At 35.2% G+C, this 20,999-nt stretch overlaps 1 protein-coding gene across 2 annotated transcripts in view; it reads right to left on the bottom strand.

Moving 5' to 3' along the window:
* Positions 1 to 20,999, bottom strand: part of DCC (DCC netrin 1 receptor) — a 1,171,073-nt gene that overhangs the window by 588,520 nt on the left and 561,554 nt on the right. For both annotated transcript variants that reach the window (XM_073898173.1, XM_073898172.1), the window contains exons 4-5: positions 11,747 to 11,897; positions 10,191 to 10,327 (exon numbers count right to left, since the gene is read on the bottom strand). In XM_073898173.1, the coding sequence (XP_073754274.1) occupies positions 10,191 to 10,327; positions 11,747 to 11,897 (288 nt within the window). The remainder of the gene's footprint in view (positions 1 to 10,190; positions 10,328 to 11,746; positions 11,898 to 20,999) is intronic.

Raw genomic sequence — 20,999 nt, forward strand, 5'->3', positions numbered from 1 at the left:
TGCATTTTCAATACACATTTGTTGAATAAGTGATAAGTAAATCAACAAATGTATAGATCAAACTCCAAATGCTTCACTTGAATAGAGTCCGCCATTGAATGACATGTTTTCAAGCTGGTGCTTTTTGCCCTTAGGCACACTGCCACCATGTGGTGGAAGGAGCCTTGGTCTTATGGTACAAATTTCAGGAGTATGAACACAGGTATACTCTGGTGGATTCCTGCTCAAATATACCAGATAATACTAAAGATAAGTCCACACCTTACTATGTAAAACAGTCACTAAAAGGATTATATCTAGATATATGAAATAATAAATCAGAAATAAGTAAAAGTCCTTGGAAAGTATAGAAAGAAATGTCATGCTTTGTTCTTTAGCCTTTCAAAACTGGCAAGCACAATTGATGCTAACTCTTGCTAACTTTAATTAAAACACTCCTGTCTAATTTAGTTTCAGTCCTATAACAGTCAAACTCCTGGGATAATGTGTACTTCGGGTACTTCAGGACAACTTTGGCATAGCACGCCCTTTTGGGCAGCTTTCCACCACTGTCAGCAGTTCTCCTTCTAAACCACAGATGGTCAATTCACCTTGCTGAGACTGTTAGGGCTAATTAAAATCATAGTCTTAGATTGCCTTTTTAATGTTCTGAATTAGTGCATAGCCTTCATCTTACCCTCTGGAGCCTCTACTTCCTTCCTCATCTTTCTGAGAAGGAAGAAAAAAAAAGTTAGATCCACAGCCATCTCAAGGATAAACACACACACACAAAACTGTTCAAATTGCTTTCTCCAATGAAAGAGGGAAGGAGAGGAAAGATCCACATAGTAGGTCTTTAAATAAGTATCTGTGTAATGAATAAATAAATCCCATCACGAATTCATCTAGTATTTCCACAGACAGTATAACTGCAATTGTCATACCAAATCATTTTACACTAACAGCCCGGACATACCATCTTTCTTCTTCTAATATATACATGCATTCAACAGAATCTCCAAAACATTAGTTTGGATAGAACTTTTGCATACTGGGAGCCTGGGAGGCTCAGTTGGTTAAGCGACTGCCTTTAGCTCAGGTCATGATCCCGGAGTCCCTGGATCGAGTCCCATATCTGCCTCCCTGCTCAGCGGGGAGTCTGCTTCTCCCTCTGACCCTCTGTCCTTTCATGCTTTCTCTCACTCTCCCTCTCTCTCAAATAAATAAATAAATAAATAAATAAGAACTTTTGCATACTCTTACGATGGCTGTGATTTCAGGTGAGAAAAGTAATTATAATAAGAAATCAACATAGTTATAGGAAGGAAGAGCAAATAGATGATTTTGATTTTTTAAATTTAATTCTGTCTTATATTATGCATTTTTATCATAATTGAGGATCATACCCCTACATGAAAAAAAAAACTCTTAACTAATTTCATTATGATCCATTTGGCAATTACCCTGTGAAAGATAATCAATATAAACTTACCTAAGGCACTGTTTTTATGGCTATGACCATTAAATGCATATGGGTGAGGGGGGGTCACTGCTAATAAAGGGCAATTATAGAGAGACATGAAATTTAAGGACTGCTACTTGGGAGAAGCAGTGATGTAGTAAATTCAGGAGAACTCCATTCAAAGAGTTACACATTGTAATAGAGGTGTTAAGTATTATCTTTATTAATATATTTTATGATAACTATTTTCTGTATATAGCTAAGAACCTAAGCCAAAAACCCAACATCGGTGATCCAACAGCAAATTTGTAAAGGGGGCAACTGAATACCTTAATGGAGGTGGATGTGCCAGTTACTCTCCAAACAAATGGATGGGTCAGGTTCCCTACCTGACCCATTATACATGTTCATAAAGTAGCAACACATCCAATATGTTTCAGGAAAAAACACAAAAAATGATAAAACTAAAGCATATGCAAAAAAATAAAAGGACACAAAGCCTTATCAATTTTTAATTATCATATTTCCTTCCATTAGTAGACACATCTGAGAGTTGATGGAATGTGAACAGCTGCATGCTTATTGTAGTAAATTGAATTTATAGAGCATATCTAAGAATTGAGTTAAAAAACAGAAAACATATTTTCTTCATAGTGAATGATATATTTATTATTAAAATTGGGACAGATCATCCAAAATTGTAGGACCTAAAATGTTAGTAACACCTTATCTTTATAAATTACTAAATAAGAAGATGATGATACTAAAGAGAAAAATAAACAAGGAGACATTTAGATCTTCAAACTACACATAACCTAGTATATAAACAGAGAAATGGCTTTTGATTCATTGCTCTGGTAAGAGGGACATATTTTTCACACTCTTGGAAATTTGAGATCGTCAGTATTAACAATATGTAAGAAATGTTGGTAATATACTTCTTTGTTGTAGCTTATGTCTCTATAAAACTAATCAAGAATCTTTTGAACAGTATAATGCACCATACAGCTACTCTTTCTGTGGTTATATTCATCTGCTCTGGCTGCTATAACAAAATATCACCACAGACTTGGTGGCTTAGGCAACATAAACCTATTTTTTCACAGTTATGGAGTCTGGAAGGGTTTTCTTTGTTTGTTTTTTTTTTTTTTTTTTTTTTGAGTCTGGAAGTTTAAGATGAAGGTAGCAGCAGGGTTGATTTCTGGTGAGACATCTCTCCTTGGCTTGGAGATGATGCCTTCTTTCTATGTCCCCACATACACCATTTTCTGCATGTTTGCACTGAGAGAGAGAATGCTCAGATGCCTCTTCCTCTTCTTATAAAGATGCCATTCCTATTAGATTAGGGCCCCATTCTTAGGATTTCTTTGAACCTTAATTACCTCAATTAAAGGTCCTATCTCCAAATACAGTCACATTGGTAGTGATAAGGCTTCAATGTATGAATTTGGGGGAAAACTATTCAGTCCATAACAATGTTCTATAAAAACACATGAGTCTCCATAAAGAGCTTATAAAATATTTTGATAGAAAGCTAGATAACTTATATACAATGTACATGTAATTGTATTTCTTATGTTTAAAATTCAGATGAGCCAGAGAACAAATCAAGGCTTTGAGTGGCCAAGACTAACAAGACATGGCATCTGTTTTTGCTCACAATCTGGCTGGGAAGAAAGCATGGATGGCAGGCTATAGAGACACAGAGGAAGCTAAAAAAGTATAAAATGCTTCACAAATTTGGATGCCATCCTTATGCCACAAACCTAATATTTGTCTATGTTTCTTAAGCTTACGGCCAAAAATTTTTCTGTGCATCATTAGGACATCATTATATGATTCTTCCAAGATTCATGAGAATAATGGAGGGACCAGTTGTTGCTTTATAAATGTTATAGGTGAGTAAAACTGGGTATGGAGAGGGTACATAGGATGTTTTAATATTTGTGGCATTTTGTTTTGTTTTTGCTTAATTTTTATAACTATGATTTAGGCTTCTGCTGAAGTCTAGAAGAGCATCTTATATTTCTTTCTTTCCCACAGCACCCAAAGCCATGCCTCTTCTTCTAGAAGCCTTCTCTCCCAAATTTTACACCTAAGCAATCATCAAGCCCTACGAGGAAGTAATTATCATTCTTTACAAATGAAGGGATTGAGGATTAGTGAGTTAAATAGTTGGCAAAGATGAAAGAGCTAGTAAGCCACAATCCAAAAACCAAACCAATGTCTTTCCATTGCCCTTAAGATAAAAACCTGACAACGTGAGCAAACCATTCAGGATTTATACCACTTTTCCAGTTCCCTATCAGTTTCCCATTGGACCCATAATCTTCAACCACATGGGATGACTTCCCGTTCCCAATCCCTTGCTTATCCCAAACCTTTGCCCACTTCCTTCCTTTCCCAGAATCTCTCTCCTCACCCCTCCTCCCAACCCCTGCCTCCCTTCCTTCATCTTCCTTGAACTGTTTATTCGGGGCTCCTTACCTCCCTCTTTCCCAACTTTTTTTTGGCTCTTCTATTTCTTGTCTGTTTACCTAACTAGTCTCTGAAGTCAAGACTTGTGCCATATGCATCTTTCTATGCCCAAAGAGTGCCTGGCCGAGTACAAAAGATGCACTCAAGTGCCAGCTGCTGTGTCAGCACAGCTGCTATGGATCGGTTGTGTATCTGGGCCTAGAAACCATACTTGATTAACTCACTGTAACCCAGCCATCTTTTTTATTATTCTTAAGCATTTTCAGAAGAAATTGAGCTACCGATGGGACTTTCCTGTCCCATTGTGTTACAAAATGATAGTTTTTAACAGGGGTTTTTAATTTCTTCTATAAATCTTAATCTGCTGTCTTCTTAACTTGCTTTTAAGATGATTTTTCTAAAACTTTCTGAATAGATGGGTCTATTATCTATTTGCAGAATCAGTACATTATGTAATGGTTGAGGTAACCATATGCATTTAAAAGAATATGGGAAGGCATTGTGAACAGAAATTTTCTTAGAAATAGGAAATATATGTGTATTATACATGGATATGGTATGTATATGCATGTATGTATACAGGTACATATATGTATACGTGCATGCATATATATTATAGACATTTCTATATATAGAAAATATAATTTAATATTCTGAATCCACTGCCATTGGGCTTAAAGAACATTATCTGCGTGAGCTGGATATGCTCTAGGCCAGGAGAGAGCCATTCTGAACACACTGCAAGAGGGTGACCCATGGATCCCTGTCCCTTTTTTTTAAGATTTTATTTATTTTTGACAGAGAGAGAGAGAGAGAGAGAGAGACAGCACAAGCAGGGGAAGCAGCAGGCAGAGGGAGAGGGAGAAGCAGGCTTTCCGTGGAGCAGGGAGCCCGATGAGGGGCTGGATCCCAGGACCCCGGGATCATGACCTGAGCCGAAGGCAGACGCTTAACTGTCTGAGTCACCCAGGCGCCCCTGTGGATCCCTGTGCCTTAAGGAGAAGTCTCAGGCAGGCAAAACACCTACCTCAAAGGACTTCTTTTTAGAGGTGTTTTCTTGGGAGAAATATAAACTCAAACACCACATGAAGTGAAATGTGCTACTCATGGGAGTGGGAGAAAAAGATATGGAGAACTCTTAGATTTTGTTAAAGGTTTTCAATTATCTGCAAAGTACAGACCTAGCAGATTTATTTGTGTCTACAAAGCCAGACTGTACCAATTCTAGCCAACATTTCTCTAGACAGTTGATAAGGCAAATAATTGAGAAAACCTACACACTAAGGTAAATTTTTAATAGTATATTATTTATATTGCTGCAGACTGCTTTTTTTTTAAATTTCAAAAATGGACAAAACTAAAATTTTATTTAGGAATGCATGTAATGTGATAAAGCTATAAAGAAAAGTAAGGAAAGGTAAACACAAACTTCAGGATAATGGTTACCTCTGGGGTGGAGAGGGAAGGGGATGAGTTTGGGGAGGAGCACACAGGGTTATGTTCTGTTTCTTAAACTGGACGGGGGTACATGGCTTCTCATTTTATTATTGAAACTGTAAATATATACACTTTAAGATAGAATGTATTTTATAGTTTAAAAACTTTTAAAAATCAGAACCTTCCACCTAATCTGCCCAAACCTTTAGTTGATTTGACCTATTTAATTTTTTTATTTTTTTAATTATTTTTTTATTATTAAATTCAATTAGCCAACATATAGTACATCATTAGGTTTGGATGTAGTGTTCAATGATTCATTAGTTGTGTATAACACCCAATGCTCATCAGACTGCTTTTAAAAAAGTTCTAGAATCTAGAAAGTTCAAAACTGTTTTCATTTTGTCACCAACGTTAGACCTAATGGCTTCTCCTCAAGAGTGAACTTTCCACCCATCTCTTGTGTGTGCATGGGCAATGTTAAGAGTTTGTCCAAGGGCATCTGGGTGGCTCAGATGGTTAAGCGTCTGCCTTCGGCTCAGGTCATGATCCCAGGGTCCTGGGATCGAGTCCCGCATCAGGCTCCCTGCTCCTTGGGAGCCTGCTTCTCCCTCTGCTTCTCTCTCTCCCTCTGTCTCTCGTGAATAAATAAATAAAATCTTTAAAAAAAAAAAAAGAGTTTGTCCAAGGTTGGGCACTTCCTTGGTTAAAGATCAAATTTTTTTTTTAACTATGCATTTATGCATTGATCCAGACATCAGACCGGTCTAGATCTAAGGCAGGAGCCAATCTCTTGAATGTTTATTAAAGGCAGTTATAATTTCTGAGCCAAAAAGCTGGTTATTTGGAAAATAATAATGATCAGAATATCATTCTTTAGTTTAAACTTTTTAAAAAAAAAGTTTAAAAAAATCATCATGGCATGTGTGATTTAAACAGAATGTAAGCTGGCAACAGTATTCAGAAAACCTCCTTCTGCAACCCCCTTTTCAGCTTTTCTTCCTGCCAACACTTCTTTAGGTTCTATCTTTCATGAGAGCAAAGACTATCAACTCTTCATATCTTCACAGAGTTCATGTTAACATGCAAAATAGAGGGAAAAAAAACTTACTCTGAAGGCAGGCAATTGATTAGGGCAATTGATTGTATGAATTTGTAATAATACTACAAGCCCTTTGAAGCCAGACTTTAAACCTTTTGTAGCCTTCCCAGAACCTAGTGCAGTACATATACTCAAATACATCCACCAGTACTATATTGATGAATATTTTAAGAGGTCAGAAACATTAACATAAATGGTTATGATTAAGAACACACCTATTTATTTCCTTATAGTTCATGTACTTTAGACAAGTTTTCCTTAATCTTGTCTATTACAGATTTCCCCAAGAAGTTTCACTATTATGGAACTCTCAATATTCACTTTATAGTGTAAATGCTTTAAATTATATTTAATGTTCATTAACTCTGAAACTCATAAGGAAGACCACAGAATTTCTCTTATGGTATATAAAATGGTATCATACTTGAAAAGTCTGTTAGTTCCTGCAGGTTCACATTCAAAGCCAGTCTAAGTGTAAGGATGGACCAAGAAAGGCAAAACAGAAGTCTGATAAAATGCGTGATTAAAACTTATGAGCACAAGCTTGGATTTCTTGTGGAATTTTATCTTATGAAGAATCTACGTTATGGTTAAATTCTTAAAACTAATGAAAAGTATTTGAATAACACTGGTAATGAAGTTCTTTTTTCCCCATCTTTTTTTTAAATTTAATTAATTAATTTGTTTATTTATTTGAGAGACAGAGAGAACTCACAAGTGGGGGGGAGGGGTAGAGGGAGAGGGAGAAGCAGGTTCCCCGCTGAGCAGGGAGCCCAATGTGGGACTCGATCCCAGGACCCTGAGATCATGACCTGAGCAAAAGGCAGACACTTAACCAACTGAGCCACCCAGGTGCCCCCCCATCCCATCTTTAAAGAAAAAGTAATAAATTACATTTTCCATATAAACCCAGTCCTGCAGGATGAGCTTAACTTTACATTAGAATAGTCAAAGAATATATCAAAGATTTTATTATAGCAACATTCATTTTAAAGCCTGGGTAGAATACTTAAAACAGTATTATGATCATTTCCTGAATTAAATCATACCTTTTATAATAGTTACAGATCATACTAGGTATGTGGAAGATCTTTAAAATGTATACCCAGTTACCAAGAGAATTAAATAAAAAAGAACCAAGACATAAACACAACTTGATCTATATTTTTAAATTAATAATTCTTCTAATTTACACATTCAACATATAATCTAAAATGAAATTTTTGGAAATAGGGTCATTCATTTATAATGAAAATGTGAATCTAACAGCAACAAAGCCAGCAGCTATATGAAAAAATACTTGGTATCCTATACAAAATATAAAATAAAAACAGAAAACCAGAAATAACAAAATACATACACACAGATCCTATACAGAATAGTTACTATTCTTCCTATATTAATAGTTCCTGCAAATCAACAAAATAAAGATAAATATTTTAATAAATGTATAAAGGTCAAAAAGATTGACAGCTAACTCACAAAATATAAAATGCAAATGTCCAGTAAAACTATAAAAATAAATCTAAATTTAGTAAGGGTGAAAATTAGAACAAAGAGAGTCCATTTTATAAAATTGTTAGGCAAATATTGGTAGAGAGAAATGTATTCTTTTTTTTTTTATTACTCATTTATTTAAGAGAGAGAGGGCACGAGTGGAGGGGAGAGGCAGAGAGAGAGAGAGAGGCAGAGGGAGAAGCAGACTCCCTACCTAGCAGGGAGCCCAATGCAGGGCTGGATCCCAAGACCCTGGGATCGTGACCTGAGCCAAAAGTAGATGCTTAACCCACTGAGCCACCCAGGTGCTCTGAGAGAAATGTATTCTTTTGGAGACAGGCAATTCTTGCACTGCTGGTGTGAGTATAAACATTGTTGTGATACTTTTCCTTAGCATATAAGCAAATAAATGATAAAGATACAGAATAATCATCTCAGTGCTTTTGTTGTTTGTGTGTGCTTTTTTTTTTTTAAGATTTTATTTATTTATTTGACAGAGAGAGGCACAGCAAGAGAGGGAACACAAGCAGGGGGAGTGGGAGAGGGAGAAGCAGACTCCTGCTGAGCAAGGAGCCCGACGCAGGGCTCGATCCCAGACCCCTGGGATCGTGACCTGAACCAAAGGCAGATGCTTAATGACTGAGCCACCCAGGCGCCCGTGTGTGCTTTTTTTAAATAGAATTTGGAAACAAGACAGTGCTCAACAATAAAGAACTGGAGAACATATACATGCTCACAGGACACACAGAAGAAGATGCTATGGATGCCAATATATGTGCATATATGGATATTCTTACATATATTTCTTGGCTAAGTTACTCAGGAATCATAATTTATGTACAATTGGCTTAGATATCAATGAAGCATCATGTGTCCAAATATTGTGTATTAATTTGATATAAAATTTGACCTCATATATTTGCAATTAGAAGTTTACCCATGATCACTATAAATTCTAGGTAATTCTATAACTGCATTTGCCTTATGATCAGTAGTATATATTATAAAATAATTTCTGTATAGTTATTCTGTGTTGCTGTCCTTTGATGTTATAAATGTAAAAGTTCTTTGTTTCACCAAAAACTTTCATATAAAATGACTATATTAAATTGCTGCCATCTTAAAGACAAGCTATTTTAGTTAGAATAATGCTACCTCTAAAACCAAAGAATTCAAGTCCTTTTTCTATTCTTAGTTTAATATTTATGGTTTGATCAAAGAACAAACTACTCCTTTGCCTCACCCATCACATACATTATTACCCTATCTGAAGATGAAAGCATTTTCTGAATAAACTTTAAAGCCAAAAAGTAAAATGGATAGCATAATACTATTATGGTACAGGTTAGCAGATATAATCAGCATACCATACCTTTTCATTTCTACTGAATAATTTTTAAAGCGCCTATGATTTTTCCTGTACTCTTTACAAGGTAAAAAGACTTATTCCAGAGGGAAAAATCCAAAGACTGGTAAACAAGTTTTTGTTGTTGCTGTTACAGGAAAAAGCAATTGGAATTCAAATGGTAAAGCACTTTCTCCAAATTACGTAATTCAAATGAAACTGACTAAAAAAAAAATCTGGGGTAGATGATAAAATATGTGTTTGAGTACCTACCACATATAATAATTATTAATTTACAAAGATACACGGGGACCCTGTCTTTCTGAATAATATGTACCATCCAACCCCCCTTAAATTTTTAAAATTAGATTCTTTCTATGTGTTTTCCTTAGATATATTTGATTTTATTGGTTCACCCTCAACATAACATCTACAGTATTTCCATATTAACAAAACAATCTTACCAAGACATTTGAATTTAATGTCAGGAACCCTGTCATCTCAAATGATATCTGACTTTTCCACTCAAGCGCATATTATTTATACAATTTCTCTCATTCATGCCTATTGGAATCTCTCATTTGTTATTTAACTCATTTGCTGTTTAACACGTTTGTTAAATAATAATTTTTCATAGATTTCAGTTGTATCATTGGAATAATTAGCCCAAAGAGTGCTGCGTCTAGATTTCAGTCAATGAACAAGTATTCAAACACTGCTTTTAACCCTTTGCAATTAATCAAAGTAAAGTAAGGACATGTATGGAATATTGGGACTTCACAATTTCATACTAATAAACACAGGACGCAATTCAGGGATAAGCGTTTAAAGTGTCACGGTCGTGTATTTTGAAAAGGACAGTGTAAACTAATCTCGAGCCATTGACTTACCCAAGACTGTGAGCTCTGCAGAGGCACTAATATTCTCATTTTTATATGTAACAATGCAGGTGTAAGTTCCACTATCATCATCTGTCACATTGGAGATAAGCAAGTTGCTTCCACCCAATAAGGAATACTTTTTGGACCTGTAAGACACAGGCATATATAATTAGAGAGTAGATTAATGTACGGATACATATGTGTATACCAGGCAAGGTACTCAGAGGTTGAAATAAACTCCACAAAAGATCAAATTATAAAATTAGAAAAAAACCTCTATTTTGGGGGCCTAGGTAACATCACATTTATTGATCAAAAATTCACTCAAGATAAACCACTCCCACTGGAAGGCTATGTGCAGTGATCAAAGAAATTAAATAGATTAAACTTGGGACCAAGCTTAGTACTGAAAAGAAACTTCCAGATAATCTGGTGCAATTCTCTCATTTTGGATTTGAGGACCACAAGCTCCAGAGAAGTGATTCCCCATAGTGGAAGTCAATGTCTTGTGTCCTGACATCTGATTTAGTACAAAGCCACACTTCATACTGTACCAAGAATGTCTGGCTAATTCAGAGAACATGTTTTGACATGCTATAGCTGCAACCAGATTTCTCACATGTTTTAATATTCTCAGAAGTATTGTGACATCATACCATATAGTGTTGTTATATAAATATAGAGGGGAGATGAAATTTAAAGATTTAAGTTATTATCTGTGAACCTATCTCATCACAGAAAACAAATGTGTTAAAAAGGAGTACACCAGACCTCCAAGTCAATGAAATTAATTTCTTAAGTGAAATCCATTTAATCAAAATGTTTCAGGCTAAGTGTTCCATTCTATTAAGAGTTTACTTTCTAACTATGCCTTAATATGAACGTCTAATAATTCAAAGCCAGCCATGTTCTTTTGCCTTATCTTAAATAATTGTTATATCTGGAGTGTGAAAGATATAACTGCAGCTGAAAAAATTGCACAGACCCTATAATGACATGCTATATATACAATTCAGAAAACTTTAATTTCCTGGGGTGCCTGGGTGGCTCAGTCAGTTAAGCATCTGCCTTCGGCTCAAGTCATGATCCCAGGGTCCTGGGATCGAGCCCCACATCGGGTTCTCTGCTCATTGGGGAGCATGCTTCACCCTCTCCTTCTGCCTGCCACCCTGACTACTTGTGCTCTCTCTCTCTGTCAAATAAATAAATAAAATCTTTAAAAAATAAAAAAGAAAACTTTAATTTCTTAATAAATATTTCACTCTCTATACCACTTCCTTAGGATGAGATCCTCCAAAGTATCTTTGCTGAATAGTTTTTGGACAGGGCATTTTCAACAGCAATGCTGGCTTTCTAAATTTCTTTTCTGACTTGATCTCATAGATTTTGACTCTGTTCCCCATCTCTTTATCGCATTGGGTAAATGTCTTTCGTATGTTGTATAATGTCAAGGAATGCAGGGGAAAAATCAATTATCATCAAGAATTAGTATTTCTAGGTACCTATATCAAATTAGAGAAAGGGAAACAGTGACACACACTTCACAAGTCTTCAATTTGTGATACCTGAGTTGGATGACTTCTTCTCCCCGTAACCAGGTAAAACTCGGGGCAGGATAGCCAGAAACACAACACTCCAGAATGGCATCTTTTCCTTCAATGGCTACCACATTGGACGGTCTTTGCAGAAAATATAGCTGCCTGTGCAGCCCTGGGTCTGTGGAAAGAAAACACAGGATCACATCTTTTATGAAAAACACTGTAAAGATAAATTATGTAGCTTGAACCATTTTTTTCCCAAACAAGACACTGATAGAGAAGAAGAAAAACTGGAAAGTTATGAGTGAAACTTATAAACTAGACTCCTAAATGGTTTTTCCACCCCTAGTTTCTAAGATCATGATAGAATATTCTTAGCTGTTGATGACATCATGGTATAAGGCAACAGACAGAAGCTTGAACTGACAAGCACTCGTTGTGGGCTGCAGGACTTGTGGACTTCTCATTAGAGAACAAGACAATATGACAAGTAATTTCTCTAAACATTATCTCCTGTAACTTTCTGATATGTTCAGTTTGTCTGCCATGAATATCTATTCAACTTCCTTCTGCTTTGTCTATTGTTTCAGTGGCTGTTAGAACTGTGTTAAATAACAACATACAAGTATTGAGAAGGTAGAATGTAGAAGGTACTGAAAAAAAGTATCTGCTGTCTTCAAAAATAGACCTTACACTAAATTTTCTTTTGTATAATAGTAACTTAGGCTGTTTCTAAGCCTTCTGTTTATTTTTAATTTTTAACAACATTCCAAAGAGTTTGTCCCTAGAGCTGAGACTATGTAGATGAAGAGCTCCTGTATAATCCTACCTCACTCAATGCATTTTCTAGTTCTATAGAACCAACATTATTCATTTTACTTCTTTCTTTTTCTTTCTTTCTTTCTTTCTTTCTTTCTTTCTTTCTTTCTTTCTCTCTTTCTTTCTCTCTTTCTTTCTCTTTCTTTCTTTCTTTCTTTCTTTCTTTCTTTCTTTCTTTCTTTCTTTCTTTCTTTCTTTCTCTTTCTTTCTTTCTTTCTTTCTTTCTTTCTTTCTTTCTCTTTCTTTCTTTCTTTCTTTCCTTCTTTCTTTCTTTCTCTTTCTCTCTTTCTCTCTTTCTTTCTTTCTCTTTCTCTCTTTCTCTCTTTCTTTCTTTCTCTTTCTTTCACAGAGAAAGAGAGAACAAGTGAGGGAAGGGGGCAGGAGGAAGAGAGAAAATCCCAAGTAGGCTCCATGCCCAGAGCAGAGCCCGACACGGGTCTCCATCTCAGGATCCTGAGATCAAGACCAGAGCCGAAATCAAGAGTTGGATGCTTAACTGACTAAGCCACCCAGGTGCCCCAACATTATTCATTTTTACTAGCAGGTAACTAAAACAGTGTCTTTTCAACCTAAAGACTCATTCCATTCACCTTAGAACTCATTTATTCCAAAGTTGCTAAAATTGTATCAGGTGGAATAAGCAAAAAGAATTATAAAGTCCTGGTGCAATGTCAAGAGAAAACTCTGTGAGAGTTAAGGGCTTCTCTTCCACCCCCCACATATATTTCACTCTGAAAGCCTGGGACACACCAACAGCAGTCTATGGTTAGGATATCCCAGCCATGGTGATACCCTCTGACCCGCTTGCTCACTAAACTTTTATCACTCAAAGTTCATTTAAGATAAGATGCTATATTTCCACATCCCTATTAAAATCTGCATCCCTCTAGGAAGGTTTAATTTGTCTATTTTCAACTTAATGCATTAAATCGAATTAACATGTAACGTGCCATTTTTTCAAATGCAAAGCACAATTTTGAAGCAAAGGAAATGAGGCCATGAAATCTTAAAAACTAGTATTAGGGTGGATGGAGAACAGCCAAGGAAAATTAGATCCAACTGTGTCATAGTGTGTGAGCCATAGAGGAGCAGAGAGGAAGTGAGGTAGGAGATCTGGGACGCATTTTAACACTGCTGTCAATCTTCCTTGGCCTGACCCAACTCCACACAGCTAGACCCTAGATTAATAAAAAAATACCAATTCTCCTGTTAATGGTTGGAATGGTAATTGTCATCTAAAGTACTTTGTGTGGAGAAAGACAAATTCACACTTTCTCTGTCTTCTCACATCTCTTTCTGGTTGTTACAGCAGCAAAAATAAATAGTCTTTGCAATGAAAATATTGAAAGAATTTTTGAAATGTGTTAATCCTTATTGTCCTTAAATGTCTCAAAACTTTTAAAAAAATTGCTGGTGGTAGGTGTCATTTCCCTTTTTGAAAGTGACTTTTCAAATCAAATGAGAACAGTTTGAAGGATAATGTTGCTTAACAATAAATTTCCTGAAATGGACAGTTCCCAAAATGTACATTTACAAATAGCTATCTTCATAACAGGGTCTTATCTATCTGAATGCTTTACTTCTTTACTTTCACCACCTGTTCCTCAGCAGAAATGTTTCAATTGCATATATTGCATAATACTATACTACTTACAGTATATACTATACTATTTATAGTATATACTATACTATATAGTATAATACTATATATAATATATACTATAGCATATACTATACTATATGTACACACACACACACACACACACACACACACACACACACACACACACTATAATAATATCCTCCACAGCATCAAGTAAGATCTACTTAATATGATCTTACGGCTAAAAGGAAATTAACCTGGTGCCTGTGTGCAATACTATATATTTATCCATAAAAGGTCCAATAATTCAACTCAACAATTACATTTTTTTTATTAGGAAACAAAATCAACCAACACAAAATGTTTCTGCTTATTTTTTAATTTTAATTTACTAAAAAAATTGAAGATTAGGGAGTTTCCATAGACCAGGTCCCCATCCCCTGACATTGTTTCCCCTATTATTAACAACTTACATGAAGGTGGGACATTTGTTACAATTAATTCAGTGATATTGATACATTATTATAAACTAAAGTCAATAGTATACATTAGGTTCACTCTTTGTGTTGTATAGTTGCATGGGTTTGGAAAAATGCATAATGTCAGGTGTTCAGCATTACAGTATCATATAGTTTCACCACCCTTAAAATCCCCTAAGATTTACCTATTCATCACTCACCTACCACACCTAACTCAAGCCCTAGGAAATTATTGGTTTCTCTACTATTTCTATAGTTGCACCTTTTCCTATAGTTGGAAATATAGGATATTCCTATAGAATATCCTACAGTTGGAATTATACAGTTTATAGTCTTCTGATAATTGATTTATCTCACTTAGTAATATGCATTTAGGGTCCCTCTATGTCTTTGGGGGGTTCCATTGTTCATTTGCTCTTCTTGCTGGATAGTATTCCCTTATATGGATGTACCACAGTTTGTTTATCCATTCACCTATGGAAGGATACCTTGATTGCTTGGTGATTATGAACAAATCTGCTATAAATGTCCATGTGCAGGTTTTTGTCTGGTCATAACTTTTCAACTCAATTGGGTAAGTACCTTGAAGAGTGATTGCTATACTGTATGGTAAAACTATTTACCTTTGTAAGAAACTCCCAAACTGTCTTCCAAAGTACCTCTGCAATTTTGCATTCCTAAGAGCAATAAATGTCCTGTTACTCCTCATCCTCCTAAGCATTTGGTATGGTCATTTTTTGGATTTTAGCCATTTTAATATGTGCCTAGCATTATAATTGTTCTAACTAGCAATTCCACAATGACATATAATCTTGAGCATATTTCATATGCTTGGTTTCCATCTTTTAGATCCTTTTCAACAAGGTGTCTATTCAGATATTTGCCTATTTTTTAATTGATTTGTTTGTTTTCTTATCATTGAGTTTCTGGTGCTTATATATTTTAGATACAAGTCCTTTATCAGATGTGTGTTTTGCAAATATTTTCTGTCTGTGGTTTGTTTTTACTTTCTTTTAACATTGTCTTGTAGAGCAAAAATTATTAATATCACAACTTGAAAATTTTTCCCTTCATGGACTATTTTATAGGTCTAAAATTTCATTGTCAAACCTAAGCTCACCTAGATTTTCTCCTCTGTTATCTTCTAGAAGTTTTTATAGTTTTATGTTTTACATTTAGGTCAATGATCTATTTTGAGTCAATTTTTTTAGAAAAAGGTATAAGGTCTGTGACTAGAGGTTTGTTTGTTTGTTTGGTAGGTTGGGTTTTGTGGGGGTTTTTTTGCATATGAATGTCCAAATGTTCCAGCACCATTTGTTGAAAAGACTATGCTCTCTCCATTGACTTGATTTTGTTCCTTTGTGAAAGATCAGTTGACTGTGTGGGTCTATTTCTGGGTGCTCTATTTTGTTCCATCGATCTGTTTACCTATTATTTTGCCAATATCACACCATCTTGACTATTTAGCTTTATAATGAGTTTTGATGTCAGGCAGTGTGCATCCTCTGACTTTCTTCTTTGGTATTGTTCTCACTATTCTAGGTCTCCTGTCTTTCCATAAAAGCTTTTAAATCAATTTATGAAGATACACAAAATAACTTTAACTCACTGGGATTTTGTCTTCATCTTAAAATATCAGTAGTTCAGGCATCACTGGGCTCATATTGCCACAGAATAACCATCTGCTATTACTTTTTTAGACAGAGCATATATATTCCAGATGACTTCAATCTCTGCCTGGCCCATTTCAGTTATGTTTATAATCTCTGTAGCTTCATTGGAGACATTAGTGTTTGTGACCTGATGACAGGTATAAAAATGCCAGCTATTGCCAGAGAAATTTGGTTTTATTTCTCCAAAGATAATTCTCTATAAATATATAACCTCATAAATTCTAAGATTATGGAAGTTCCCAAAAAAAGCTAATAGAAATTTTCTTTAATAGTAAGTAGTTCGTATGTTTCACAACATTGTGATGGATTAAATATGATCACAAACTGTGCGAGTTCCTCCAATCCAGAATGGAGGGTCTAGTTCCCCATGATTTAAATCTTGCCTGGCCCTGTGTTGGGCTTTGACCAATAGATTATGGGGTGGGTCATACTGTATGAGCTCTGGAGTCAAGGCCTCAAGAGGTCTTACGGTTTCTGCCATGACTCTTTCTGAGACTAGCATCTTAGTCTAGCTACCTGAAGAAGGCACATGGAGGATAACTGAGTCCCCCAAGCCAAAAACCAGCACCAACTGACAGACATGTGATTGAGGCCATCTTGAACCTTCCACTTCAGCCAAATATACACAAGGGAGCCAAAGTAAAACCAGCAGAGGAACTGCTGAGATACACTGCAGGATTATAAGAGATAATAAATTATTTCAAGTCACTAAATTTTACAGTGACTTACAGTTATGTAGCAATAAATATTTGTCTTATTTTTCTTCCTTAAAATGTGATTTTTTAAAAGAGGAGTGTCAAGAAAGTAGATTTATGTTTTAAAAGAGGGAGGATGGAGATACAATTGCCAAGGTTATCTTTGTGTGACAGAATCATGAGTGTTTTTTATTTACATCTTTGGATTTTTCTCTATTTTCAAAGGTTTTTATAAGAACACATATATTTAGAGTAGAGATTTGTGTTAAATTCTAGTGTTGCAAAGGTGGAGGATAATTATACAAGGAACAAACAAATTATAAAAGTCAATGATTAAAACACAAGGCATATATTTAAAAACAGATGAAAGGTTTCTCTCTAGGCTCTAAAAATGGTATAGGTGGAAAAGCCCTGGAAAGAGTAAACTTGAATTTTAGGTCATGACTTTTGTTGACTAAATTGATTTTAATGGGACTATGATAGAATTAGGAAATATCCATAAAGATAGTTTTTGTTCTTGCTATATGGGCATTGACTATTCAGATCCAAATGAAATTGTTCAGCTAACAGGCTGAACATGGCAATTTTTTCCAGTTAATTAATGAGTATGATTTCATCACAGGAAATGGCATCAGATTACCAGTTTGTAATACTGGATTTCATAAACTGGGTGGTAGGTATACAAATGGTCATTTTATGTTTATTCTTTGAACTGCACATATGTTGCATATGCTTTTATGTATGTGCTGTATGTTTTAAAATAAAAACGAGAGGAAAATGAAAGCGTAGACTCGAGAAAACATATTTGGCAATAGATTTAAAATCAAACCAGCAAAAATGGATTGTTTTTCCTCTGTCATTTTATTAAAAACCAAAAAAAAAAAAAATAAGCAGACTTCTTTCATATGATGCTCATGGAAGTGAATACAAAAAATTATGCAAACAATTTTTCTAAGTTGATAACAAGCAGTCTGATTTGCTTAGACTAAGAACCAGTTTAGCTTCTTCCTATTGGGGAATATCGGTATGATTCTCCATCTGACCTGATCTCATTGTCATCCTGGTGGCAAAAGAGTTAATCTCCTCAGAGAGCAAGAGGGTAGTATGTAACTAGAGGAAAAAGAGTCCTTACAGGGATACTGATCTCTGACATACACAGATTGCATTTCAAGTGTAAAAACACCTTATGGCAACATGCTGCCTTTGTTTATGCTTTCCTCCCTGCCTTCCTTCCTTCATTCCTTCCTCCCTCCCTTTCTAATTTTTTAAATGGAAAATTTGGCCTATTTAGCTTAATCTGTTATCTGAGTTGGAAAGGACTAATCTACAATCACTAGGAAAATGAATCATGATACAGACAATGGATCTCACAACTGTTCATTTTCAGGGACCAATGTGCTCTTAAAAACTATTGAGGACCCCAAAGAACTTTTGTTTATGTAAGTTATAGCTATAAATATTTACCATATTGAAAGTCAAAATTGAGACACTTTTAAAAAATATTTATTAAATTTTTATTTATAACTTATCATAATATATGTATTTTTAAACTGCATTTTTCAAAATAAAAACATTGGAAGAGGGGTAGTATGTCACATTTTTATAATTTTTTTAAAGATTTTGTTTTTAAGCAATCTCTACACCTAACATGGGGTTTGAACTCACAACCCCAAGAACAAGAGTTGCTTCTACTGACTGAGCCAGCCAGGCACCCTGACTTTTGTGAATTTTTTTAACGAGTGGTTTAATGAACAATAACTAGACTATAGTGTTACTTTCTGCATTCACTTTGTTCTGATATGTTGATTTGGTTGTGTTATATGAAAATGATCTGATGTCAAACAAATACGTAGTTGGAAAAGGAAGGTGTATTTTAATAGTCTTTTCAAATAATTGTAGACTTTATCCTTTAACACTATACCAATAAGTAGTTTCTTGAAAGTTAGCTGCAATGTGGAATCTGACCCCATATTGATAAACATTTTGCACTGTTACATATAAAGATCTGTTGGTCTATCTTGCATTTTGAATAGATCTTTTTACCTATGCATGGTACTGTCCCATCAATCTGCCATCATTTGGGATGGCACGGGGAATTAGATCTTCCCAATGTTGACACATTTCATTATACAGTATCAAAAAATCCCATTTGTTACTATCACCACCAATCCCATCAGAAAGGCCTTCTAATGTTGTGATGTTGTCAAGCTCCTAGTGTCAGATACAAGCTTTCCAAATTTCTAATTTTACTTAAAAGCCTGAATTTCATCCTTGGCAGCAGATACTGTTTTCCTTAAATTGACTGGCTCACTTTGTTCATTTTTGAGAAAATGTCTAACTAGTACCCAAGTCTGAATAGCTCCAGTTTTTGTGTTGATTGCCCTTTCAAGTAAAAATGGTGTGTCATAAAAAAAAAAGGAGCTAATTCAGTTTGAAACTCAAATGATCACAAAAATAAAAAACTAATGTACTTAGACATCCTTCATCTGTATTTCCTCTTTTGATATTCAGAATATTAAAAAATATATGAATTTAAGGATTAAGAATTAATAAAATTAATAATTTTATTGCTTCATGAAAGGTATTCTTAGTCACCATGGTGAAACTATAGGTGGCTCAGTCGGTTAAGTCGGTTAAGTGTCTGACTCTTGGTCTCAGCTCAGGTCTTGATCTCAGGGTCATGAGTTCAAGCCCTGCATTGGGCTCCATGCTGGGCATGGAGCCTACTTAAAAAAAAAAAAAAAGTGAATGTCATTCTTTCTCTTTCTTCTTCTTATTGCTATTATTATCATTACTTTCATTTGTGAGGGCAGTGAAAAACTTAAGTATTTTCAGTCACTTTCTTTCAGCAATAGATTATTAAAAGTCAAGAAGTATCTTGGATCATATAACCTGACACCTTTACCTACAGTTCACATATTTAGAAATAAGAACTCAACTGTTTTCAGGGCCCAATTACTCAAGGAGTCATGGAGAAGGCACACTGTAAAAGAAGAGAGAGAGTATTTTCTATTTTAGGGCATTTCAATTTAAAAAAAGTTTCTATTAGTTGTTACAATGGCCAGATTAACTGAGTCTGTGAGGCCAACTAGAAGCTAAATTTGACTCTGCATTCCCAGGTTTTCCCAAATACGTCAAGACCACATGATTTTGTCTTACCTCATCATAGATAACCAGACTCACTACATATATTATCCAACATTGAGTACATTTTAGAGTGAAAGGTAACTATAATTATTCTCGGACATTAGATGTGCCTGGCACTATCCTGTGCATAGTGGAATGCATGCTCACCCTGTGATGATAATGACTTTCTTTTCATGGGGCCATTTTTCTCAATTACTATTTATGAATCTCAACACTGAACTTGCATGGCTGAATCTAAAGAATAACTGAGGCAGAGACAAATTTAATTATGCGCTGCTGGCATCTGTGTTAGAAAAAAAAAACAAAAACAGTTTTCACAATTTAATAACTATCTTCCTCAAAATAACCAGTACTTGCTTTTAATTTTTATGCTTTCTGAATGCAAAACCTTTTTTTTTCTTGTTGTATACTGTTTGGTTTTCTTTATTAAAAGACTGCCTCAATGGAATATCAAACACTTTTCCAACTGGAAATGAAAGGACACTGCAGGCTACAGTGGGATATTCTCTTTGATTTCTTCCCAGGCTTAAGAGTTACAAATTAATTTAACCTCACAGAGCGAGTTTCCTGTCGTTATCCTCAGTTTCAAGCTAACCTACTGTTCACCTGCTGGCTCCTTAGCCATCCCCCATCTAGTTCTGTTTCAGGAAATTCAGCAGGTTCCCTGCATCTTCAAAAACAAGCAGGTATAATAATATGTGCTCTGAGTGAAAAATTCCATCAAACTCCTTCTAACTCTGTGTTTAGTGTGTCTTTTATTAAAAACCAGCCTAATCCAGACTGATCACAGGAATCAAAATTTATTTAATAAGAAAAGAAAAAACCTCCATCTGGCTGAAAGCCAAGGAGTTTTGAACCGAGAAG

This window comes from Callorhinus ursinus, unplaced genomic scaffold, assembly GCF_003265705.2.
Source record: "Callorhinus ursinus isolate GAN/ISIS: 27379988/994484 unplaced genomic scaffold, GSC_fseal_2.0 scaffold11, whole genome shotgun sequence".
NCBI lineage: Eukaryota > Metazoa > Chordata > Mammalia > Carnivora > Otariidae > Callorhinus > Callorhinus ursinus.